Below are 20,616 nucleotides of genomic sequence, written 5' to 3'. Positions count from 1 at the left end.
ACATATGAAATAGTACCATTTCCAGTTCCAGTGTTCAGCACAGGAGCTAGTTCTTATGGCATGTTAGATATTGGGAATGCCAACACGGAAGGGAAGGATTCCATCGTTTCTGCTCTGTGACCAGACAAAGCCGCTCATCAGCCTCCTTGAAAACACAGCAGGCTCCAGCACCAATACAGGACGAGATGAATGAAGAGTTTAATATACCGGCTACTCCATTCCTGTAGCAGGGCACCGCCATTCCTCCCTGTGGGAGTGGTTTAGTCTATCTGCTTCCCTGTTACTGCAGGAATTGGGGGAAAAAAAAAAACCCTTGCCTGCAAAACCAGTTGCAGCTGCTTCAAGAGACTCCAGCCTACACTGATCAGCTGCTTCCAGTGGCTTAAGGTATGAAAGTTTTCTCTGTTTACAGGTATGGTAGCTCGTAACCCGGCAACGGTCTTGGGTACCGCAGTAAACACAATAGCAGGCTATCTGCTGTACTCTCCGGCAGCTGCAGCAGGTCCTGATGATGTCATTGACCCCGCCCCTGACCATGACGCTCTGGAATACACATTCAAGTATTTATGTATCACCAATACGGCAATACCCAGACCCGGATGTGGACGATTCCTGTAGCATCATTGATGCAAATGATAAGAAAACCTTTAAAGGGTTCCCCTTCTATGAGGCGGTCTGGAGGCACAACAGGTTATATGGAAGAATCGCCTGCATACACGTATACTGATCCTGGGATGAGAAGGATTCATCCTCTCGCAGTATAATACCCAGACTTAAACAGGTGCCAGACCTAAATTCCTGTAGCATCATAATTTTTTTTAAGCGCTTTTGTGGGTTTTTCCCATCTAGAAAAGCTAATTCTGTATAAAGGCGTCTGCCAAGTAAAATAATAATAGATTGGGAAGTCATTTGCATATAGATATGCTGATGCTGTTTTAAGAGGGATTTCATCCTCTCAACTTTAATAGCCAGACCTAAACACATAAGGAAGTTTTCCTTGACATCTTAAGGGGTAAGTTTGACTTGTTAGCAGCCTAACTGAAGTCCATTCTGGCTAAACCAGCTGTGGGTGCACCCCCTGGACAAGAGGATTGACAGCTATCTGAATGCGTTAATAACTATAAGGTGTAGGTCACTAATATCAGCCACACTACGTTGAGTAAGCCTGATCTTGCCTGATCTCAGAAGGTACACAAGATTGGGCTTGGTTAGTTTTTAGGTGGTAGACGGCTAGATTTTTAAAAACACAAGCTGGGGGAAAAGCTGCCTGGCAGACATCTACACCAAGCAGTGTATAACTGGTCATGCAGTAGAGGGCATGTATTTCACCCTTCTTTACCTCGAGGCTGCATGTTACACTTTTGACGCTAAAGTCAGGGCTGTGACAGATGTCATCACGGCAGGGAGGTGTTATCAGACATCCACATTCACATCAGATGTGCAAATCAGACTGCTGTAATTGCCCCGCTCAAGGGGATTCCCTCTTGACACTGGTCTGAAGGATCCCCTGTTCCATATGAAGAAGGTGAGACAGGTGATCTGATCCTGCTTAGCAGCTGGGAGAGGCACATTACCCAGTGGGGGATTTACAACAAGCAGTTGTCTTTCAGGCATCAGCGATTCTATCACTGCGACAGAGAAAGAATGAATTTTGGTTATAAATCTCCCTCCTGACCTGTGAGGGCGCTGTGTAAAGGGAACAGTGTGCCCTGAACTGGATAGTCTGACCATTCATTCCAGGGAAAGGTGGAAGTCTGCCATCTATAAAGGGGACGGAGCCACGGTACACCAAGTCAGCGGCTAGGACAGGAAGCGATGTGGCAACCACGGATTGGAGGAAAAACGGTTCCACTCGCTAACCAAGGGGGCGTGGCTGACTATACAAAAGGGGACGTGGCCGAGCGAACTTCTCCTTTGTATCGGAGCTGTCGCTTAAGGCCAGCACCAACCCGGACAGCACTTCACAACTGTACACGAATAAATTGTATTTCACCACATGCACGTTAGCGCTCCCTCTGGACTTGTGATCGTGTTTGTGTCTCTGTGTGTGTTTATACTGTGTTTTATTATTTCGGGACTGTAACCCGTGGTTTAAAACGGTGCAATACATGTTGCTGTGTACAGCCATAATAAGGAAGTATGTTTTACTTCCTGATATTCCTACCTATCTGGTTAGTGGGCAAAATATACGTCAGCTACCTGGTTTGTGGAGCTTAAATCAGTACGGCTTCACAGCTACCAACACTGACTACCCTTGAAAATACAGGATGAATAGTCAACACATTCAGAGCAGTGTTAACACCAGTGACGGACAGATCTGCATACTGAGAACTGGTTACGCCACAGAGTTTTTTTACTAAAAGAATCAATCCACGCTATATTTCATAGAACACTTTCTCTCATCCTTAGAGGGTGTCCATTTGAGGTATCATCACAGGAAAAACTGTAAATTCGTACCTTTAGTCTGAAATGTTTACATCCGTCCAAAGCAGTCCAACAAGGAGACTGACAAATTCCAACCGGTGTGTAGGAGGGCCACTCCATCTCCATATGCACAAGGACTGCAGTAATACCTCCGTTTCTCCATCAGGGGCCGTCAATACCAACTCAAGGGCTTTCCTTTGGGATCTCTACAGGCCATTTGCAGACTAAGTAATATTCACGAGGCTTGGACATACAGGATAACCATCATTAGAGGTCGTAAGGACAATCTCTCCTCTCTCTCTCTCTCTCTCTCTCTCTCTCTCTCTCTCTCTCTCTCTCTCTCTCTCTCTCTCTCTCTCTCTCTCTCTCTCTCTCTCTCTCTCTCTCTCTCTCTCTGTCTGTGTAGAACTCAGTAGAAGGCTTTTTTTACTGTGTCTTTCCAGTTTCCCTTTGCATCAAGCCGCCTTTGGGAACCACAACAGGAACCAGAAGTTGGCAACATTATAATGTCTCGCTGCTGATCGTTTAGAGTCAGTATTCCATATAGCACTTTTGTGTTCACAAATTCTTTTACAAAGTTTTTTACTCGCATAACACAATCCACATGGGCATTTCAATAAATGCACCACATATTTCATTTGGCAGGTTATTCTACCTGTACCTTTCAATCGTTTGCCAGTAGGATAAAAAAAAGTATCACCTTTAATCATTCTGTTACAATTTACACAATTATGAGAGACAATTCCAAGATGATCTCTTAAAAGGAAATTGTTTAGGTGGTTCATAGACATCTTTCTCTGACTAAATGCTACCCTAGATTCTTTGCCCTATAGGCAAAGCTAGGAGAATCTTGAAAGACATTATTATTATTATTATTATTATTTATTTCTTAGCAGACGCCCTTATCCAGGGCGACTTACAATTGTTACAAGATATCACATTATACATTATTTCACATTATACAGATATCACATTATACATTATTTCACATTATACAGATATCACATTATTTTTACATACAATTACCCATTTATACAGTTGGGTTTTTACTGGAGCAATCTAGGTAAAGTACCTTGCTCAAGGGTACAACAGCAGTGTCCCCCACTGGGGATTGAACCCACAACCCTCCGGTCAAGAGTCCAGAGCCCTAACCACTACTCCACACTGCTGCACATTACCCAGTCTTGAATCGTTGGACAAACTATGCCAATAAAAATTAACAATCGGTGTAATTCTTCGTGAGATTGGCGGAAAATGTTAGTGGTAGATTTAACTGGCAAGTTGACTTGGCTTTTAACAATGATTCCCTCTCAGTTTTATGTACCTTGTTTAGAGACTGATTAAGTAACGATTCAGTTATAACCCTTCAATTGAAATCTCTTACAAAGATCTTTAGCATGGCATTCAAAATCACTTTTCAGGAGTACAGATTCTTTTCGTTGTTAATTGGCTATAAGGTAAAATGCCACTTTAAAGTCGGTACATGATAACTTGTACAATCAAGTAAATTAGTTATCTGTTTTCTTTCTATACACAGATGTATTTAAACTTCATTTTTTAAAAACATCTACATCTAGAAAAGATACTGAGTAAAAGATACTTTTTTTCACTGTAAAACATGTTTAAAAGGCACTGCATATCAACAGGACACTACATACTGCATCTCCAGCCCCGACCCACCCCACCCCTTGTTCACTGTATTTTTCACATACCTCTTCATAGTCTTGCATACCGATAAATCATCTCCTGATCACTCGTTTTATCAACAAACTCTTCAATAATGCGATCCAAGTCATTATTTTATTACTGTAACATCTCAAAAATCTCTTGTTTGTTTATGGCCATGTTATCTCTGTGGTGCTGGGGCTATGTGTATTGCTCAGATCCTCCCCTTTTTTTCCTGGCTTCTCTCAGCTCCTATCGATCTCACTCGGCCATTGAATGGTTTTCTCAGCTTTTTCCGGAGAAAAAAAATGACACGAGACCTGTGCTTTACGACATTGGACTGGAAAGGGAAAATTGTAGTCGGACCTGGTCCGACATAGGACCACAAAGGGTTAAATAATATACTGTAAATAATATACCTCCTCAAATGTAAAATACTTATTTATTAATACTGCTTCTGCTAATTCTATTATATATTGAGTCGTTTGGAATTAATCCCTCCCTCCTGTCCAGAAAGTATTGCAGTCTCCGACCCACGAGCATACAAGCTTGTTACATCCGTAGAGCTAAATAAATCTGAGGGTGACGTATTATCAAGTCATGATTTTGTTCAGAACCTCTGTAGTATCTTTTAATGTAAGCAAACAATCAAACTAATCTTTACTTACTTTATTCACTTATTCTGCAAACCTTTTTGGAAGATCTCTCTGGTAATTTTTTTCTGGTGTATTTATTGAAATGCCATGTGGATTGTGTTACATGGGTAAAACAAAAAGAGAATTAAAAAACAGAATTTGTGAACTCAAAAGTAGCACAGTAGCGAGACATTTTGGTAATACTTTAGGGATTCGATATAAATGATTTTAAGCAATCTATAAACATGTTATTAATTATACTATTAACAATTATAGAATATGATTAGAAATAATAACAGTATTATACATTTTTGTGCTATTGTTTATAATCACTTATAACAGATAGTCTCTCTGTTTTTTCAGGTCTGTTTGTCATGCCTGTCTTCTGTCTTTTTGTATGTCTGTCTCACCAATTATATGGGGCTGCTTTGTTTTTGCAATACAGTTATTATACACTTTTGCCATTGTTTTGTTTTTGCCATTGTTTATAACATCTTATAACAGATCCCTAAACTAAAGTGTTACCACATTTTAAACTAATGGGACATGACATCTGCTCCCTTAGATTCTTTGGTATTGAATTGGTTAAAATCCAATCGTGATAAATTACTGTTACAAAAAGAAGCGAAATGGATACTTAGGCTTCAAACTGAATCTCCTGGAGGGTTAAATGAGGAACTTTCATTGGTTCCATTTCTGTAATTGTAGTGTTTGCAAAATAATTAATTGTAAAATAAGTTATTGAGAAACAACTTATGTGCTGTTTTATTGTAATGTTGAATATTCCCTTTTTAAGAATGAATGAATTAACTAATTGTAATAATCGCCAATAACTAGATAAAAATGTTATTCATTTTGTTTGACTTCACACTGAGGAAGGTATCTAGCCGTAACTCGTCTGTGCTTGCGTATCTGCTGTTTTAAATAAATAAATAAATAAATAAAATGAAGACATGAATAAAGTAATCCTTATTTTTTTTTTTTAATTATGTAGGACAGGGGTCTCCAACCCTGGTCCTGGAGAGCTACTGGGGCTTCTGGTTTTCGTTTCAGACAATCTCTGTTACTTAATTTAACCAATTAATTAGTCAAGATTAACAGGTGTTCCAGATCTTTAGCCACTGATGATGTAAGAGACCTAGAAAACCTGCTGGATAGGGGCTCTCCAGGACCAGGCTTGGAGACCTCTGATGTATGATATGCAGTATCACTATGTAGTGTATGAGGTTTCAGTATGTAGTGTATGATATTTCACTATGTACTTTATGAGGTTTCACAATGTAGTGTATGGGATTTCAGTATGTAGTGTGTGAGGTTTCAGTATGTAGTGTATGAGGTGTTAGTTTGAATTATGTTCCTAACGGCGCCTCATAGAAAAACAATATGTAGTGTGAGTTTTGTACTAAAGCAGTGTCACCTGTTGCAGGGAAAATTTAAGTTTATTTATCAAACTGACCTTTTTAAGGTGAAAGCACAACACTTAGAAATAATTGGGGTTATACTGCAGCTTACTTAATTTGCAGTAAAAAAAATAAATAAATAAATAACATTTAGCTATCAGATTGTGCTAATGAAAAAATTTAAAATATATGACAATGTGCTTGCTGTGGTGTATTTAATATCGTAAATAGCAGAACAAATTCACTGCAATTTAAACTTGATTTTACTGAAAAAATAAACGGTAACATGTAATCATAAGAGCTGTCTGTGTTACATGCTGTCAGATCAGGACTTCACTGACACTGAGCATGGGAGCTGCAGCATGCTGTTTCCCATATTACTGTACACAATTAAAGGTGCGGTCACCAATTCCACACACACATTTTGAGCCAGTCTTGTGTTGCAGTGGCCTTGATGCTCAAAGTAAAATGTTCTTGTTGTTGATCTTGCCTTGCTGTGAGCAGTGCTGAAATAAAGCTCCTTTATTGCACTAATGGAATACTTAGTCAGACTACAAGCAGACCATTACTAGTCTAGCACATGCTTAAACCATGCAGAAACGCACCATTTTCATCCCTTTTTCCCCCAAATTTCCCAGTGGGAGGTGAGACACCCTCTCCCCTCTCAGTGCCTATTATGCGCCTCGATTCAGTCACTGCCCCCTACTACCTTGTAAGTGCCACATACTTTACATATTGAAAAAATTATGCTTCACTGACAGTGAAAATAGCCTTAATATAAGTTATGCTGCTAAACCGGTGTATCCTTACCTAACTTCAGCTCTTTGCAGTACTTTTTCTGTTTTTTCTTCATATGTTGTATGACATTTATGACATGTGAGTTGTAGTGTGAGGCTAGGAGAGAAAGCTAAGTAGTACTTGAGACTTGTTTTGTACTGGATGTTGAATTAAAAAAAAAAGGTGTTCAAATAAAAATGACCGTTTTCACTTTGTTCACGGGAAAACGAACAATCATGATATTTGCAGTGCAGCATAACACAAACTGTGTAAACACTGTAATATACCTTAACAGCGGTAAACTGCAAAACTGGTATAAAGACTCGCCCTAAAGCAGGTGTATGAAGCACAGAACAGTTTCAGAAAAAAAATTAAAAGTAAAACGCACACAGATTAGTTTCCATTCTTTGTCTGAACTCCTGTAAGGAACAACAAAAGCACTGAGCAGCTTGAGAAACACATAACTGAACTTGAGATTTTGTGCTGAAGCACTGTGAGAAAAACATCATTGAACTTGATTTTGTGCTGAAGCACTGTGAGAAACACATCATTGAACTTGAGATTTTGTGTCTGAGGATGTAAGGTATTCTATCATGAAAAGGAGATCTTCCCCTCTCTTTTTAAAAACACACATAATAATCCTAAATTATAGATTTGTTCCATTTATCAAAAATTCTTCCCTAAAGTACAGTATCCACCGTAATCCTTCAATTAGGATGAACTCCACTATAAATTACTTAAATTACTTTTAAAATAAAAATATTTAGCTTTTTATTCCTCTTTTGAAAAACAAAAAAGGTAAATGCTGCAAAAAAGCTCAATTAGCAGTTTGTCAATAATATCATCTTTATGAAGCTTACTATAGATTTCTGAAGGAAATCCATCTTGGACAATTTTGGACCAGTATTTTGTATCTGGTTTAAAATCTTAGTTTAAAGTTAAAACCTTAGTTTAGAGTAACTTGAAGAAATTAGCATTGAAATTGGAGATTTATTTTTTATTTGCTTTATTTTATTTATTCATTGTTTTAATTTTTGTATTTATTTGATTCATATCTGGTAAAGAATCTACAGCTTTGAACTGGTGATCGCAGCTTGTCTATCGAGACGATAAAAATGTATACATTAACGTTCATCTAAATAATATAATTATTAATACATTTAAATCCTGCATTTACTATTTTCTTTCTTTATTTCTTTATTATTTTTTTTTTTTACAGGCGACACAGATTCAGTGGAGCTTAGATGAGAAGGTAGGGATATGCAGTCTATCAGGGCTGCACACAGTGGTAGATGGGGTTGGGGGCTGTGATCTGAGTTTGTTGGGTTACTTCAAAGGTGCCGAGATGCTCTGGTTCTAATCCCAGCTCTTTCCCCACAGGCAGGGATGGCACGTGTGATTAAAAATTCAGTTACTTTCTAGCTACCTGGAAAAACTCTACTTTGCAAACTCCATTCACACAAACTTACTTGCCAAAGCAATTAAAATGTAATTTTGTGACCTTCTATAAAGACCCTTTTTCTTAATACAAATATTGACCTTTAACTACCCCGTGTAAAATCTCTTGCAAACAGTTTTTTGGCTACTACGTTTTCAAAGGTCTGTTGTCGTGGGACAGCGTCCCTCTCAGGAAGGTCTACAACTTTTTGATTCTGCAGAGGCAAGGAGACACGATGCTGTTAATAATTTACCAGAGCTCATTAAACTCTGAAAAGTCTATGCCAATTGATAAATGAAACATTCTACCCAGAGAATAAACAGATGTACTAGTGATACAAGTAATATTTATGTGGTATGAGACATTATATAATTTAAACTGGTAGACACTGAAGGAGGGCAGGTATAACCAGACTTTTATACCTTAGAGTGCAAAGAAGTTTATATGGGTTGGGTTTGTTGTGTATAAACCAGCTGCTATACTAGAAAATGTGTGCTCCATACTCACAAGGATGCCTCATTCCACAGGCACTATTTCTCTGGGAGTTCCTTTGTGTTTGTGTACTTATTCTATCAATTAATTTAAGTCGCCAAATAATAATTAAAAAAAAAAAAAAAAAAATGTATGGAGGTTTCATTCATTCACCTTTTAATAAAACTAAATGAAACTTTTAATTTCAAGGTGCCGGCATGAAACATTACTTTAAATTGGCAGAAGGTAACTATAAACACTAGCTTATTAATGAATAACAGGAAGAAAAAAAGCCATGTAGTGCTTACTAGGGTAGCAGTCCCTGTGGTTTAACTGGAACTAGAAAAGTTAAACTAATATTGTTTTTTATTTGGGATGTGACAGCAGTTGGATTTCTATCTGGTATATGACCTAAAGTTATGACTTGCTCAATTAATACCCGAAATTCCAAATGTACACAGTACAAAGTAAATAGCATCAAGCAACAGAGGCCTGCAAGCAAGATGGGAGCCAGTTAGATCCAGGTAAGCAATAGAGAAAAATGATAAATGGAAATATCTCAATATTCGAGCAACAGAACAGAATCATTGCATCATCAAAAAATTGCATTTGTAGCTATAAGGTGTCTTTATGCTGTAACTGCGCATGATTCAGTGATTTTATTCCTTGTATTAAATAAGGCTGTCAATCAACTTAAATAGATTAAACTGTTTAATGTAAATGGTTGATTAACCGTTGAAAAAGTACAGGAGCCTTAGCAGTACATTTCCAGTTAAATGTTAGATTTTTAATTTGCTGTTTTAAACCTTTACAGCCTTAGTATTGAAATTAACAGAAGAAAGGCTTCCCAGATGTCTTCATTATCCATCTATATTTACTGAGCTTCCTGGGGGATATATAGCATTTGCACAAGTGTATTAAGAGTGTGCTTCTGCATTACATTTATATCTGATTGTACAAACTTATTTTTGTAAATTCATGTCGCGTCAACTCATGGAACTTCAAAATAGAAATAACGTTAATATTACAATGTTAAGTAAATTGTAAAAAAAGTCACATTTTAAAAAGGATTCTTAAACTAATAAAAACTCAAAATATACACAAATATAATTTAAACACATTAGTAATACCCAGCAGTCCCTCAGTTGATAGAATTAAAAAAAAAACACACACAGTAGTGTACAGAAGTGTAGTTTAAATGCTTTGACATTTATTTCTGTGGTTAGAATGGGTAATTCAAATTGAGATGTAGTAGCTTAAGAGTTTTAAGGATTTGGATCTTTTTTTGTCTGTAGGTTTCTAATTCATTCTCAGTGTTGGGAGGGAGTTTGAACAGATTGAGCAGAGTTCACTTGTCCTTTTGTGAAACACTTCTACTTAAAGAGTAAGTTGCGCGGTTCCGAATAAATACAGCGTTAAACGTCCCCACACGTTGCTACAACTGTTTAAATAACGTACCTGTAATTTTATCTTTTTGTTGTTAACATTCTGACAACTTTACACTTATAACTTTAATGTCTGTTTCAGTGCTGTTTTCAAAATGTCCGCTCTAGTGCACTGATAGTGTAAGGATTAGTGCCCACATTGTCAAACAGGTAACACAGCAATAACGATCCATAATCCATGAGAAAAGTCAGAGCACTTGTTATGTTTTTTTTGTTTTGTTTTTTTATCGCTTTCCCTGCAGTGATTTAGAGTAGAGGACAGATCTCAAATCCCAGTGCACTAGAGTGGACATATTGAAAAGAGATTTGAAACAGACTTTACATTTATAAGTGTAAAAAGATTTTAACAATGAAAAGAAATGACAGGTCAGTTATTTAAACAGTTGTAGCAACACGTGGGGACGTGTAACGCTATATTTTTCAGAACCCCGCTACTTACTCTTTAACCCCTAGTTGTTTAAGTGAGCTTAATGGTCACCTTGTCATTCCTTATTGCTTTGTGTCTAACGCTGTTTTGTAGCAGTTGGTATTGTACAGTGTGGCATTTTGTGAAGCTGTGTTGGCAGTGATGGAGACATCTCTCTTAGCCACTGTTTTGAGCAGGTTTTTTTTCTCATTATCCACAGGATCTGCAGCAAGTAATGGTGTCAGGGCCCAACCTGAATGAGACCAGCATTGTATCGGGAGGCTACGGAGGCACGGGGGAGGGGATCATTCCTACTAGCTCTATCAAAGGTACAGAAGGCTGCCAACCGATTAGTTGATTGCTATTTTTATGTTGGCATACCCATCATATTGACGAGAAAAGATTGTTTCAGAAACAGTGGATGTTAGTTCTAGGTTCTGGGGAAATTAAGAAAAATATGTAATTGAAATAATTTTTATACCAATGTGTGGGTGCAAGATCACCGAACAAAATACTGCAAACCTCTTTATATCCAAATTGCAAATTGAGTGCCTACTATAAGCCCTCTTTATTATTATTATTATTATTTATTTCTTAGCAGACACCCTTATCCAGGGCGACTTACAATTGTTACAAGATATCACATTATACATTATCTCACATTATACAGCTATCACATTATTTTTACATACTCTTACCCATTTATACAGTTGGGTTTTTTACTGGAGCAATCTAGGTAAAGTGCCTTGCTCAAGGGTACAACAGCAGTGTCCCCCCACCTGGGATTGAACCCACAACCCTCCGGTCAAGAGTCCAGAACCCTAACCACTACTCCACACTGCTGCTCTATCACAGTATGTCAGATCTAATCGGTTCACATTTTATTTGCATTAGTTTTCCAGTAGATTATGCCTATATGTGGTTAGCTTTACAGAAACACCCGATTTATAATGTCAGTGGAGTGCAAGGCTGATCATTCCTGACCCTGATAAGCAACTGGGAGATGCAACTTTGATATATTATAGAACAAATGTCAGTGGAGCCATATAAAAACATATTAAAAAAGACTGCTTAAAAGAATAACTTCACTACACAGAACTCTATATTGCACCACCAGGTGGACAAGTACTTCTGTTTTACTTATTTTAAAAGTCAAGTCTGTGAGCTTTTTACTCAAGTGTAAATTATATATATTTTAAAAGGTACAAAAAAAAAAACGTTCAAGTTACAAAATGAAAAATAAACTGCGTCACTGAAATGAAATAACTGGCTGTGTTTTATTTCTAGTTTTGTAACTAACCTGTTGCGGTCCATTTGTTCAACGCGTCTCAGGTGCGTCAGGTCCAATTTATTTTCACACGCACAGTTTAGTTCAGACGCGCTGTTTTTTTTTTCACAGTAAAACAGGTTTAAAAGGCACTACATATCAACAGGACACTCAGTACTGCATCCCCAGCCCTGCCCCGCCCCTTGTTCGCTGTATTTTTCACATACCTCTTCATAGTCGTGCATACCGATAAATCATCTCCTGATCACTCTTTTTATCACCAAACTCCTCAATGATGCGATCCAAGTCATTATTTTATTACTATAACATCTCAAAAAGCTCTGCAAATGTGCATGATATTCTCTGAGCGCTTGATGCAGCTATCTTGTTTGTTTATGGCCGTGTTATCTCTGTGGTGCCGGAAGAGCTATGTGTATTGCTCAGATTTTTTTTTTTTTTTTCCGGCTTCTCTCGTCTCCTATCGGTCTCACTCGGCCATTGAATGGTTTTCTCGGCTTTTTCCAGAGAAAAAACAACTAGAGACCTGTGTTTTACGTCTTTTTGATGATATCGGACAGGGTCCGACGTTTGTACCGGAAAGGGAAAATTGTAATGTCATAGGACCACAAAGGGTTAATGGGTGTTTTATCCCTTTTTGAAAAATGTAATATACTCTTTTGCATAAAATTAGCCCCATTATCTGAAGAGGCATGCAGGTGACAGATGGAAGTAACATAATGTGGATGAGGTTGTAATTTTTGGTTACTGTTGAGATGAATATGTTGAAAATAATGCATTTGTGCATTTTAAGACTTTTTACAAATGCAGATCATATTAATTGTGGAGGAGCTTCATGCTTGTTCTGTGTCCTATCCGTACACATTTGTGTCTGATCGCCTCTAATTTTGCTCTTTCTATGTCCTATCTGCACACATTTGTGTCTGATTTTGCTGCAGGGCACCATATCACTTATTACACAGTGATATGGCTTGGTAAGATTTTCAGCATGTTTATTGGTGCTGACTGTGTACAATGTGTGTACAGTGATTTAAAAGTGATTTTTAATTTGTCAACATTCACCTGAAATTCATATTCTTTTTTACCACAAGAAACTTCAATTTTACATAGTGCTTTTTTGGCCTGAGCCATGCAAGAACTCTGTATAGCATGAAATAAGTAAGCTTACAGTGGATAAACAGACTAGTACAGATTAAATAAAGCTGGGAATTAATTACAATTTAAAGTGTAGTCTAAAAATCAAGCTGCAGTAAGAAAAAGAAAAAAACTGAAAGCTGTTTTGTAAAAATAAGTTTGTTTTAAATTGTGTTACTGAGTTAGAATCTCTACTGGGAAAGTGTGGTTAGTTTCACCCTATATATATATATATATATATATATATATATATATATATATATATATATATATATATATATATATATATATATATACTGTGTGTGTGTGTATATGTGTGTATGTGTGTGTATATATATATATATATATATATATATATATATATATATATATAATGATCATTCCTTAAATATTGGGGATGTAGACTTTTAGCTGTTACTTTAATTGTTTTGCAAATAATGTGTGATGCTTATTATGCTGTTAATTAACTATTTTAAGGACTGTTTTGTAAATAGGTCTCTGAGTGCTAATGTCCTCGAATGATACCATGCTGAATGAATAAGCTGAGGCATCAAACACAACAGTGACAGTGCCAAAACTCAGCACTATGCACTGGCTATATAAGCCACAGCATGTGGAAATACAAGCAACTACATGTATTGTTTTTACATTTCCTTAGCACAAGGTCTAGCACACAATAAATAAATCTTGTGCACAACCATTTTCATTTAGGACTCCGTGTGGGCTGGGGATATCTCACTTGATTGAGGATCAGATTAGTGCTCATTGTTACCCATCCCTTTGTCTTTTGTTGTCAATCTGACTTTGTTCACTAATGTTGTGTTTATGGTGTGTTCAGGTTTTCAAATATTAATGTGAGTTGCGCTTTCCGACAGTTGTTTTTATTTGTCCACTTAATTATCTTTCATTTATAAGGTCTGCCCCCTTCATAACACTAAAAGAATAAGACAGTGCTTCACTTTATCGCTCCTGCTATAAATAACCAAATTATTAAATGTAAATACATTCTTCTTAGGACCTGGGATCTGCTACAACCCATCCATTCTGAGAAGACACATCCTCCCGCAGGGACAAGGTAGCAAATTCTCCTCTGTTAACTCTCTCTTATTAACTCCTTGCTGCTGGGCAGCTGCTGAGTACCCACATTTCAGAGAACTTTAGGCCTTTTCTCTTTTAATATGATATTCTTCTTACGAGGGGACTTTTGGATAGAGTCAGTCCTGGATTGGTGAAATGAATCTCAATAAATTGGAACATACTACTAAATTTCACAAAAAATAACAAGTATCTTAATTACTTAATTCATTGCAAGTGGATATACGGGGTGTGACACAACAGCAGTCATGAATCCACAAGACGCTATTTTAGTGTCTCGGGAGGTGTCAGCCCTGTTCGTTAATAGGCTATCTCCACAGTACAGCCTCTTGACAAGAGGGGTCGGGCGGGGGAGGGGCTTTACGCCAGATACACCCTGGTGCAGAAATGGGATGGTGGCCTCAGATGGAAATTCAAGTTGCTGACAACTCAACTGCTGTTGCAGACAGTGACGCCAGACGTCTGGTTCACCACGGTGGACCTTAAAGCATGTCTATTTCTACATCCCCATGAGACCTGACCACAGGAAGTGTGGTTCGTCTTTCAGGGAGCCTTGTGTCCTGCTATTTGGCCTATACCTGGCACCTTGCAGGTTTTCCAAGTGCGTGGATACTATACTTGCCCTCTGAGACTCAAAGGTTCAGGGTTCAGCTATCTGGACGTCTGGCTAATATGTGTCGAGTCACCCACACAGGCAGTGTAACACATGGAGCTGGTCACTGCAAAAGCCAGCTGACACTTCCCAGACAGCCTTCTATTTCGGGGTGCATTTGGGCTCCGTCCATGATTGCCACTCTATCGGAAGACAGTCCAGAGGCTAACTGCCTGCTTAGGGCTGTTCCAGACCAACGTGGCACTGAAGGCTGTCACCTTCTGAAAGCTTCTGGACCTGATGGCCTCCACATGCTGTTTCCCATATTACTGTACACAATTAAAGTTGTGGTCACCAATTCCACACACATTTTGAGCCAGTCTTGTGTTGCATAAGAAGAACATAAGAAAGTTTACAAACGAGAGGAGGCCATTCAGCCCATCTTGCTCGTTTGGTTGTTAGTAGCTTATTGATCCCAGAATCTCATCAAGCAGCTTCTTGAAGGATCCCAGGGTGTCAGCTTCAACAACATTACTGGGGAGTTGGTTCCAGACCCTCACAATTCTCTGTGTAAAAAAGTGTCTCCTATTTTCTGTTCTGAATGCCCCTTTATCTAATCTCCATTTGTGACCCCTGGTCCTTGTTTCTTTTTTCAGGTCAAAGAAGTCCCCTTGGTTGACATTGTCTATACCTTTTAGGATTTTAAATGTTTGAATCAGATTGCCGTGTAGTCTTCTTTGTTCAAGACTGAATAGATTCAATTCTTTTAGCCTGTCTGCATACGACATGCCTTTTAAACGCGGGATAATTCTGGTTGTTCTTCTTTGCACCCTTTCTAGAGCAGCAATATCCTTTTTGTAACGAGGTGATGAGAACTGAACACAATATTCTAGGTGAGGTGTTACTAATGCATTGTAAAGTTTTAACATTACTTCCCTTGATTTAAATTCAACACTTCTCACAATATATCCGAGCATCTTGTTAGCCTTTTTTATAGCTTCCCCACATTGTCTAGATGAAGACATTTCTGAGTCAACATAAACTCCATGTGCATGCATTTCCTTGAATCCCTACTGTGTTCAGTTTGAGAATTAATCTTTTATGCGGGACTTTGTCAAAAGCTTTCTGGAAATCTAAATAAACCATGTTGTAAACTTTGCAGTTATCCATTTTCAATGTTGCATCCTCAAAAAAGTCAAGTTGGTTAGTTAGACACGATCTCCCTTTCCTAAAACCATGCTGGCTGTCTCCCAGGATATTGTTACGATATAGGTAATTTTCCATTTTGGATTTTATTATAGTTTCCATAAGTTTACATATAATAGAAGTCAGGCTTATTGGTCTGTAGTTACCTGGTTCGGTTTTGTCTCCCTTTTTGTGGATCGGTATTACGTTTGCTATTTTCCAGTCTGTCGGTACAACCCCTGTGTCAAGAGACTGTTGCATGAATTTGGTTAGCGGTTTGTAAATAACTACTTCTTTCATTTCTTTGAGTACTATTGGGAGGATCTCATCTGGCCCGGGGGATTTGTTTATTTTAAGAGCTCCTAGTCTCTTTAACACTTCTGCCTCTTATGCTAAAGTTATTTAAAATTGGATAGGAACAGGTCGACATGTGGGGCATGTTGTCTGTGTCCTCTTTGGTAAAATCCTGTGTGAAAAGTAATCATTTAATATATTTGCTATTTTTTTCTTCATCTATGATTTTGCCATTTGTGTTTCTTAGACATTTAACCTCCTCTTTGAATGTTCTCTTGCCGTTATAATATTGGAAAAATATTTTGGAATTGGTTTTAGCCCCCTTAGCAATATTGATTTCTATCTCTCTCTTGGCCTTTCTAACTTCCTTTTTGACTTGTGTTTGCAGTTCCAAGTACTCTTTCTGTGTACTTTGTTTTTGGTCCCTTTTAAACGCTCTGAAAAGTGCCTTTTTTCGCTGTATATTTTTTTTAATTGATCTATTAAACCATTTTGGCCATTTTGTTTGAGATTTAGATTTGTCTACTTTTGGGATGTAATTGTTTTGTGCCTCTAGTACTACATTTTTAAAAAAGAGCCATCCTTTTTCTGTGGATGTTTTCTCTATTTTACTCCAATCTACTTCTGTTAGTCTCTGTTTCATACCTTCATAGTTTGCTTTTCTAAAATTGTAAACCTTAGCTTTAGTCATTACTTTTGGGGTTTTAAAAACTATTTCAAATGAGACCATGTTGTGGTCTGAGTTTGCCAATGGCTCTCTGACCTCTGTTTTAGTTATTCTGTCTTCATTATTTGAAAAGACTAAATCAAGGCATGCCTCCCCTCTAGTCCGTGCCTTGACAAATTGCGTTAGGAAGCAGTCATTTGTCATTTCCACCATTTCAGTTTCGTCCGTCGTGCCCCCCGTCAGGTTTTCCCATTTTATACGGGGGAAGTTGAAATCCCCCATTAGTATGGCTTCTCCTTTTCTACATGCATTTCGAATGTCATTGTACAACAGATTATTTTGCTCAGAATTTGGCGGTCTATAGCATGCTCCTATTATTATGCCCTTTGAATTTTTGTCCATTATTCTGACCCATATTGATTCGGTGTTGTTTTCTTTGTCCAGATTTAACACCTGGGCTTCAAGACTATTTCTTATGTATAGCGCTACCCCTCCGCCTCTTCTGTCCTGCCTGTCTTTCCTATACAGTGTGTACCCTCTAATATTATATTTGTCTCCATCACTCTCAGACAACCACGTTTCTGTAACATCTATCACATCGTAGTTACTTGTTAGTGCAGTAGCTTCAAGTTCTAACATTTTTGTTTCTGAGACTTCTAGCATTAAGATAAATACATTTAATAGTGGTCTTACCTGAGTTGTTGCCCTTGTTTTGATGTGGTCTCCCTTCTGTTTTTTTGTTTTCTCCCCCCATCCTTTCTAGTTTAAATGCTTCTGTTCCTCCTGAAGGATCCTTTCTCCGAGTAGATTGGTTCCCTGGCCTTGATGCTCAAAGTAAAATGTTCTTGTTGTTGATCTTGCCTTGCTGTGATCAGTGCTGAAATAAAGCTCCTTCATTGCATTAATGGAGTACTTAGTCAGACTACAAGCAGACCATTACTAGTCTAGCACATGCTTAAACCATGCAGAAACGCACCATTTTCATCCCTTTTTCCCCAAAATTTCCCAGTGGGAGGTGAGACACCCTCTCCCCTCTCAGTGCCTATTATGCGCCTCGATTCGGTCACTGCCCCCTACTACCTTGTAAGTGCCACATACTTTACATATTGTAAAAACTATGCTTCACTGACAGTGAAAATAGCCTTTCCAGGCTTTGTTCAATTGCAGGTTTTTCAACCTGCTGTGGAACAGCACAGCCTACTCAGTGTCTCGGCACTGTTTGAAAACCATCTCATGGTGGAAACATCAAGATTCTATGATGCCTTTTGAGTTGCCATGGTGCTTGCTCTAAAACGTGCACTATCCTTGCAGACTAAAGTGGAGGTGTTGGAAGCGGTGGATAAATATTATTTATTATTGCTCTTATCCAGGGCAACTTACAATTGTTACAAGATATCACATTATTTTTACATACAATTACATTATTTTTTACACATTGTTTTTACATACAATTACCCATTCATACAGTTGTGTATTTACTGGAGCAATCTAGGTAAAGTACCTTGCTCAAGGGTACAGCAGCAGTGCCCCCCACCTGGGATTGAACCCACAACCCTCTGATCAAGAGTCCAGAGCCCTAACCACTACTCCACACTGCTGCCCACCATACAAGATAATGCACCACAGTACAAGAATGATGCTACTACAGATTTCAACATTCCCACGGACGCTGTCAACCATTAAAAAAAACGTGATACAATAATAGTCTTATGAACAGCAAGCTGTGCATACAAGTCGTCAATGTTTCTGATTTGCTCAATACCTGATGTTGAGGACGCCTTGCTTTTGTAGTTTAAAAATGTGATCACAATGGGGACATCCAGGTTTCAAGTGTAGTTAATTTGCAATGTATACTTTTTCAAAGTTCACTTACAGACCTATTTTCAACAATGCACAGTACTTTTAAATGTATTACTTTTCATTGTTTTATATTTGAAATTTGATTTCAGTGTTACTGTAACTTCAATAAAAACTGACAGTATGCATTTGGGAAATCTAAAACACAAAACAAAATAGCCAATACAGGTCAGGCTGGGCAAACGCTGTCACTGATCCTGTTCGATCCTGTTCGACCCAGGAACTCGAGAGCGGATGTCAGCGAGCTACCGACCTCTGGAGGACAAAGTCCAGCCCTGCAGGTGTCCGCTCTTAGCCAGCAGGGTTTTACCTCCCTAACCCACGGGAGCGCCTAAGCCAAAGCAGTGCTCCCTTCGGAATCCCCAGCAAAGACCGGGCCTGCTCCGCTAAGCCAGGACGTGAACCTGCACTGTATGACTCACCCTGCTCCGCACAGCCAGGATGTGAACCTGCGCTGTGTGACTCACCCTGCTCCGCACAGCCAGGATGTGAACCTGCGCTGTGTGACTCGCCATGCTCCGCACATCCAGGATGTGAACCTGCGCTGTGTGACTCGCCCTGCTCCGCACAGCCAGGATGTGAACCTGCGCTGTGTGACTCGCCATGCTCCGCACAGCCAGGATGTGAACCTGCGCTGTGTGACTCGCCATGCTCCGCACAGCCAGGATGTGAACCTGCACTGTATGACTCGCCCTGCTCCGCACAGCCAGGATGTGAACCTGCGCTGTGTGACTCGCCCTGCTCCGCACAGCCAGGACGTGAACCTGCGCTGTGTGACTCGCCCTGCTCCGCACAGCCAGGATGTGAACCTGCGCTGTGTGACTCGCCCTGCTCCGCACAGCCAGGACGTGAACCTGCACTGTGTGACTCGCCATGCTCCGCACAGCCAGGATGTGAACCTGCGCTGTGTGACTCACCCTGCTCCGCACAGCCAGGACGTGAACCTGCGCTGTGTGACTCGCCATGCTCCGCACAGCCAGGACGTGAACCTGCGCTGTGTGACTCGCCCTGCTCCGCACAGCCAGGATGTGAACCTGCGCTGTGTGACTCGCCATGCTCCGCACAGCCAGGACATTAAACTGTGCTGTATGACTCACCCTGCTCTGCACAGCCAGGACGTGAACCTGCGCTGTATGACTCTCCCTGTTCCGCACAGCCAGAATGTGAACCTGCGCTGTATGACCTGCCCTGCTTCGCACAGCCAGGACATGAACCTGTGCTGTATGACTCTCCCTGCACACCACAGGGCTGCGCTTCTACCAGGTAAGCCACTTGGGGACCCCATAATCATTATTATTTATTTATTTATTTATTTATTTATTTATTTTATTTTATTTTATTTTTTTAAGAGTAGTGCCTGTTGCATCAAAAATGAAATGAGTATTTCAGTCCCTATTGCACATTGTTTAGCTTGGACTTTTTTGTATAATTTTTTCATAGCACATTTAGGGGTACATGTATTAAGATGGGCCAGTCGCAGCGCAAACATACCGCAATTTTCATTTTCGTGCACGTTTTGTCATATGTACTAAGAAAAAATTTGCGTCATCTTAGTGAGATCTCTAGCGAGAGTTGTGCGACATTTTTTCAAATAAAATAGTGGGAGTTGAGTTGTGGTTTGCTGCAGCAGAGGGTGCCCGAAGGATAACGTCTATACATGCAAGGGTCCAAGAATCAAAATAACATTGTTTTTGTAAATGTAAACGTCATCTGTACAATGCATTCTGTTCTGTCTTCATTTTACCTATTTTAATACTGTTATATATATAAAAAATGAAAGGCAGTTTATTCCCATCAGATTCTATACTGGGGCACCAACCTTAACTCCCAAAAAGCTTTTCAGAAT

The 20,616-nt window shown here is 39.0% G+C and overlaps 1 protein-coding gene across 10 annotated transcripts in view; it reads left to right on the top strand.

Moving 5' to 3' along the window:
* The window catches only part of arfip2b (ADP-ribosylation factor interacting protein 2b), an 86,726-nt gene that overhangs the window by 21,828 nt on the left and 44,282 nt on the right, over positions 1 to 20,616 (top strand). For 4 of the 10 annotated variants that reach the window (XM_059029731.1, XM_059029734.1, XM_059029733.1 and 1 more), the window contains 3 exons: positions 8,121 to 8,153; positions 10,882 to 10,990; positions 14,096 to 14,155. In XM_059029731.1, coding sequence (XP_058885714.1) covers positions 8,121 to 8,153; positions 10,882 to 10,990; positions 14,096 to 14,155 — 202 coding nt within the window. The remainder of the gene's footprint in view (positions 1 to 8,120; positions 8,154 to 10,881; positions 10,991 to 14,095; positions 14,156 to 20,616) is intronic. The other 6 variants (XM_059029735.1, XM_059029736.1, XM_059029737.1 and 3 more) reach the window with 3 other exon arrangements.

This window comes from Acipenser ruthenus, chromosome 9, assembly GCF_902713425.1.
Source record: "Acipenser ruthenus chromosome 9, fAciRut3.2 maternal haplotype, whole genome shotgun sequence".
Taxonomy (NCBI): Eukaryota; Metazoa; Chordata; class Actinopteri; order Acipenseriformes; family Acipenseridae; genus Acipenser; species Acipenser ruthenus.
The sequence above is the reverse complement of the archived record's forward strand: the minus strand, read 5'-3'. Positions and strand labels throughout refer to the sequence as shown.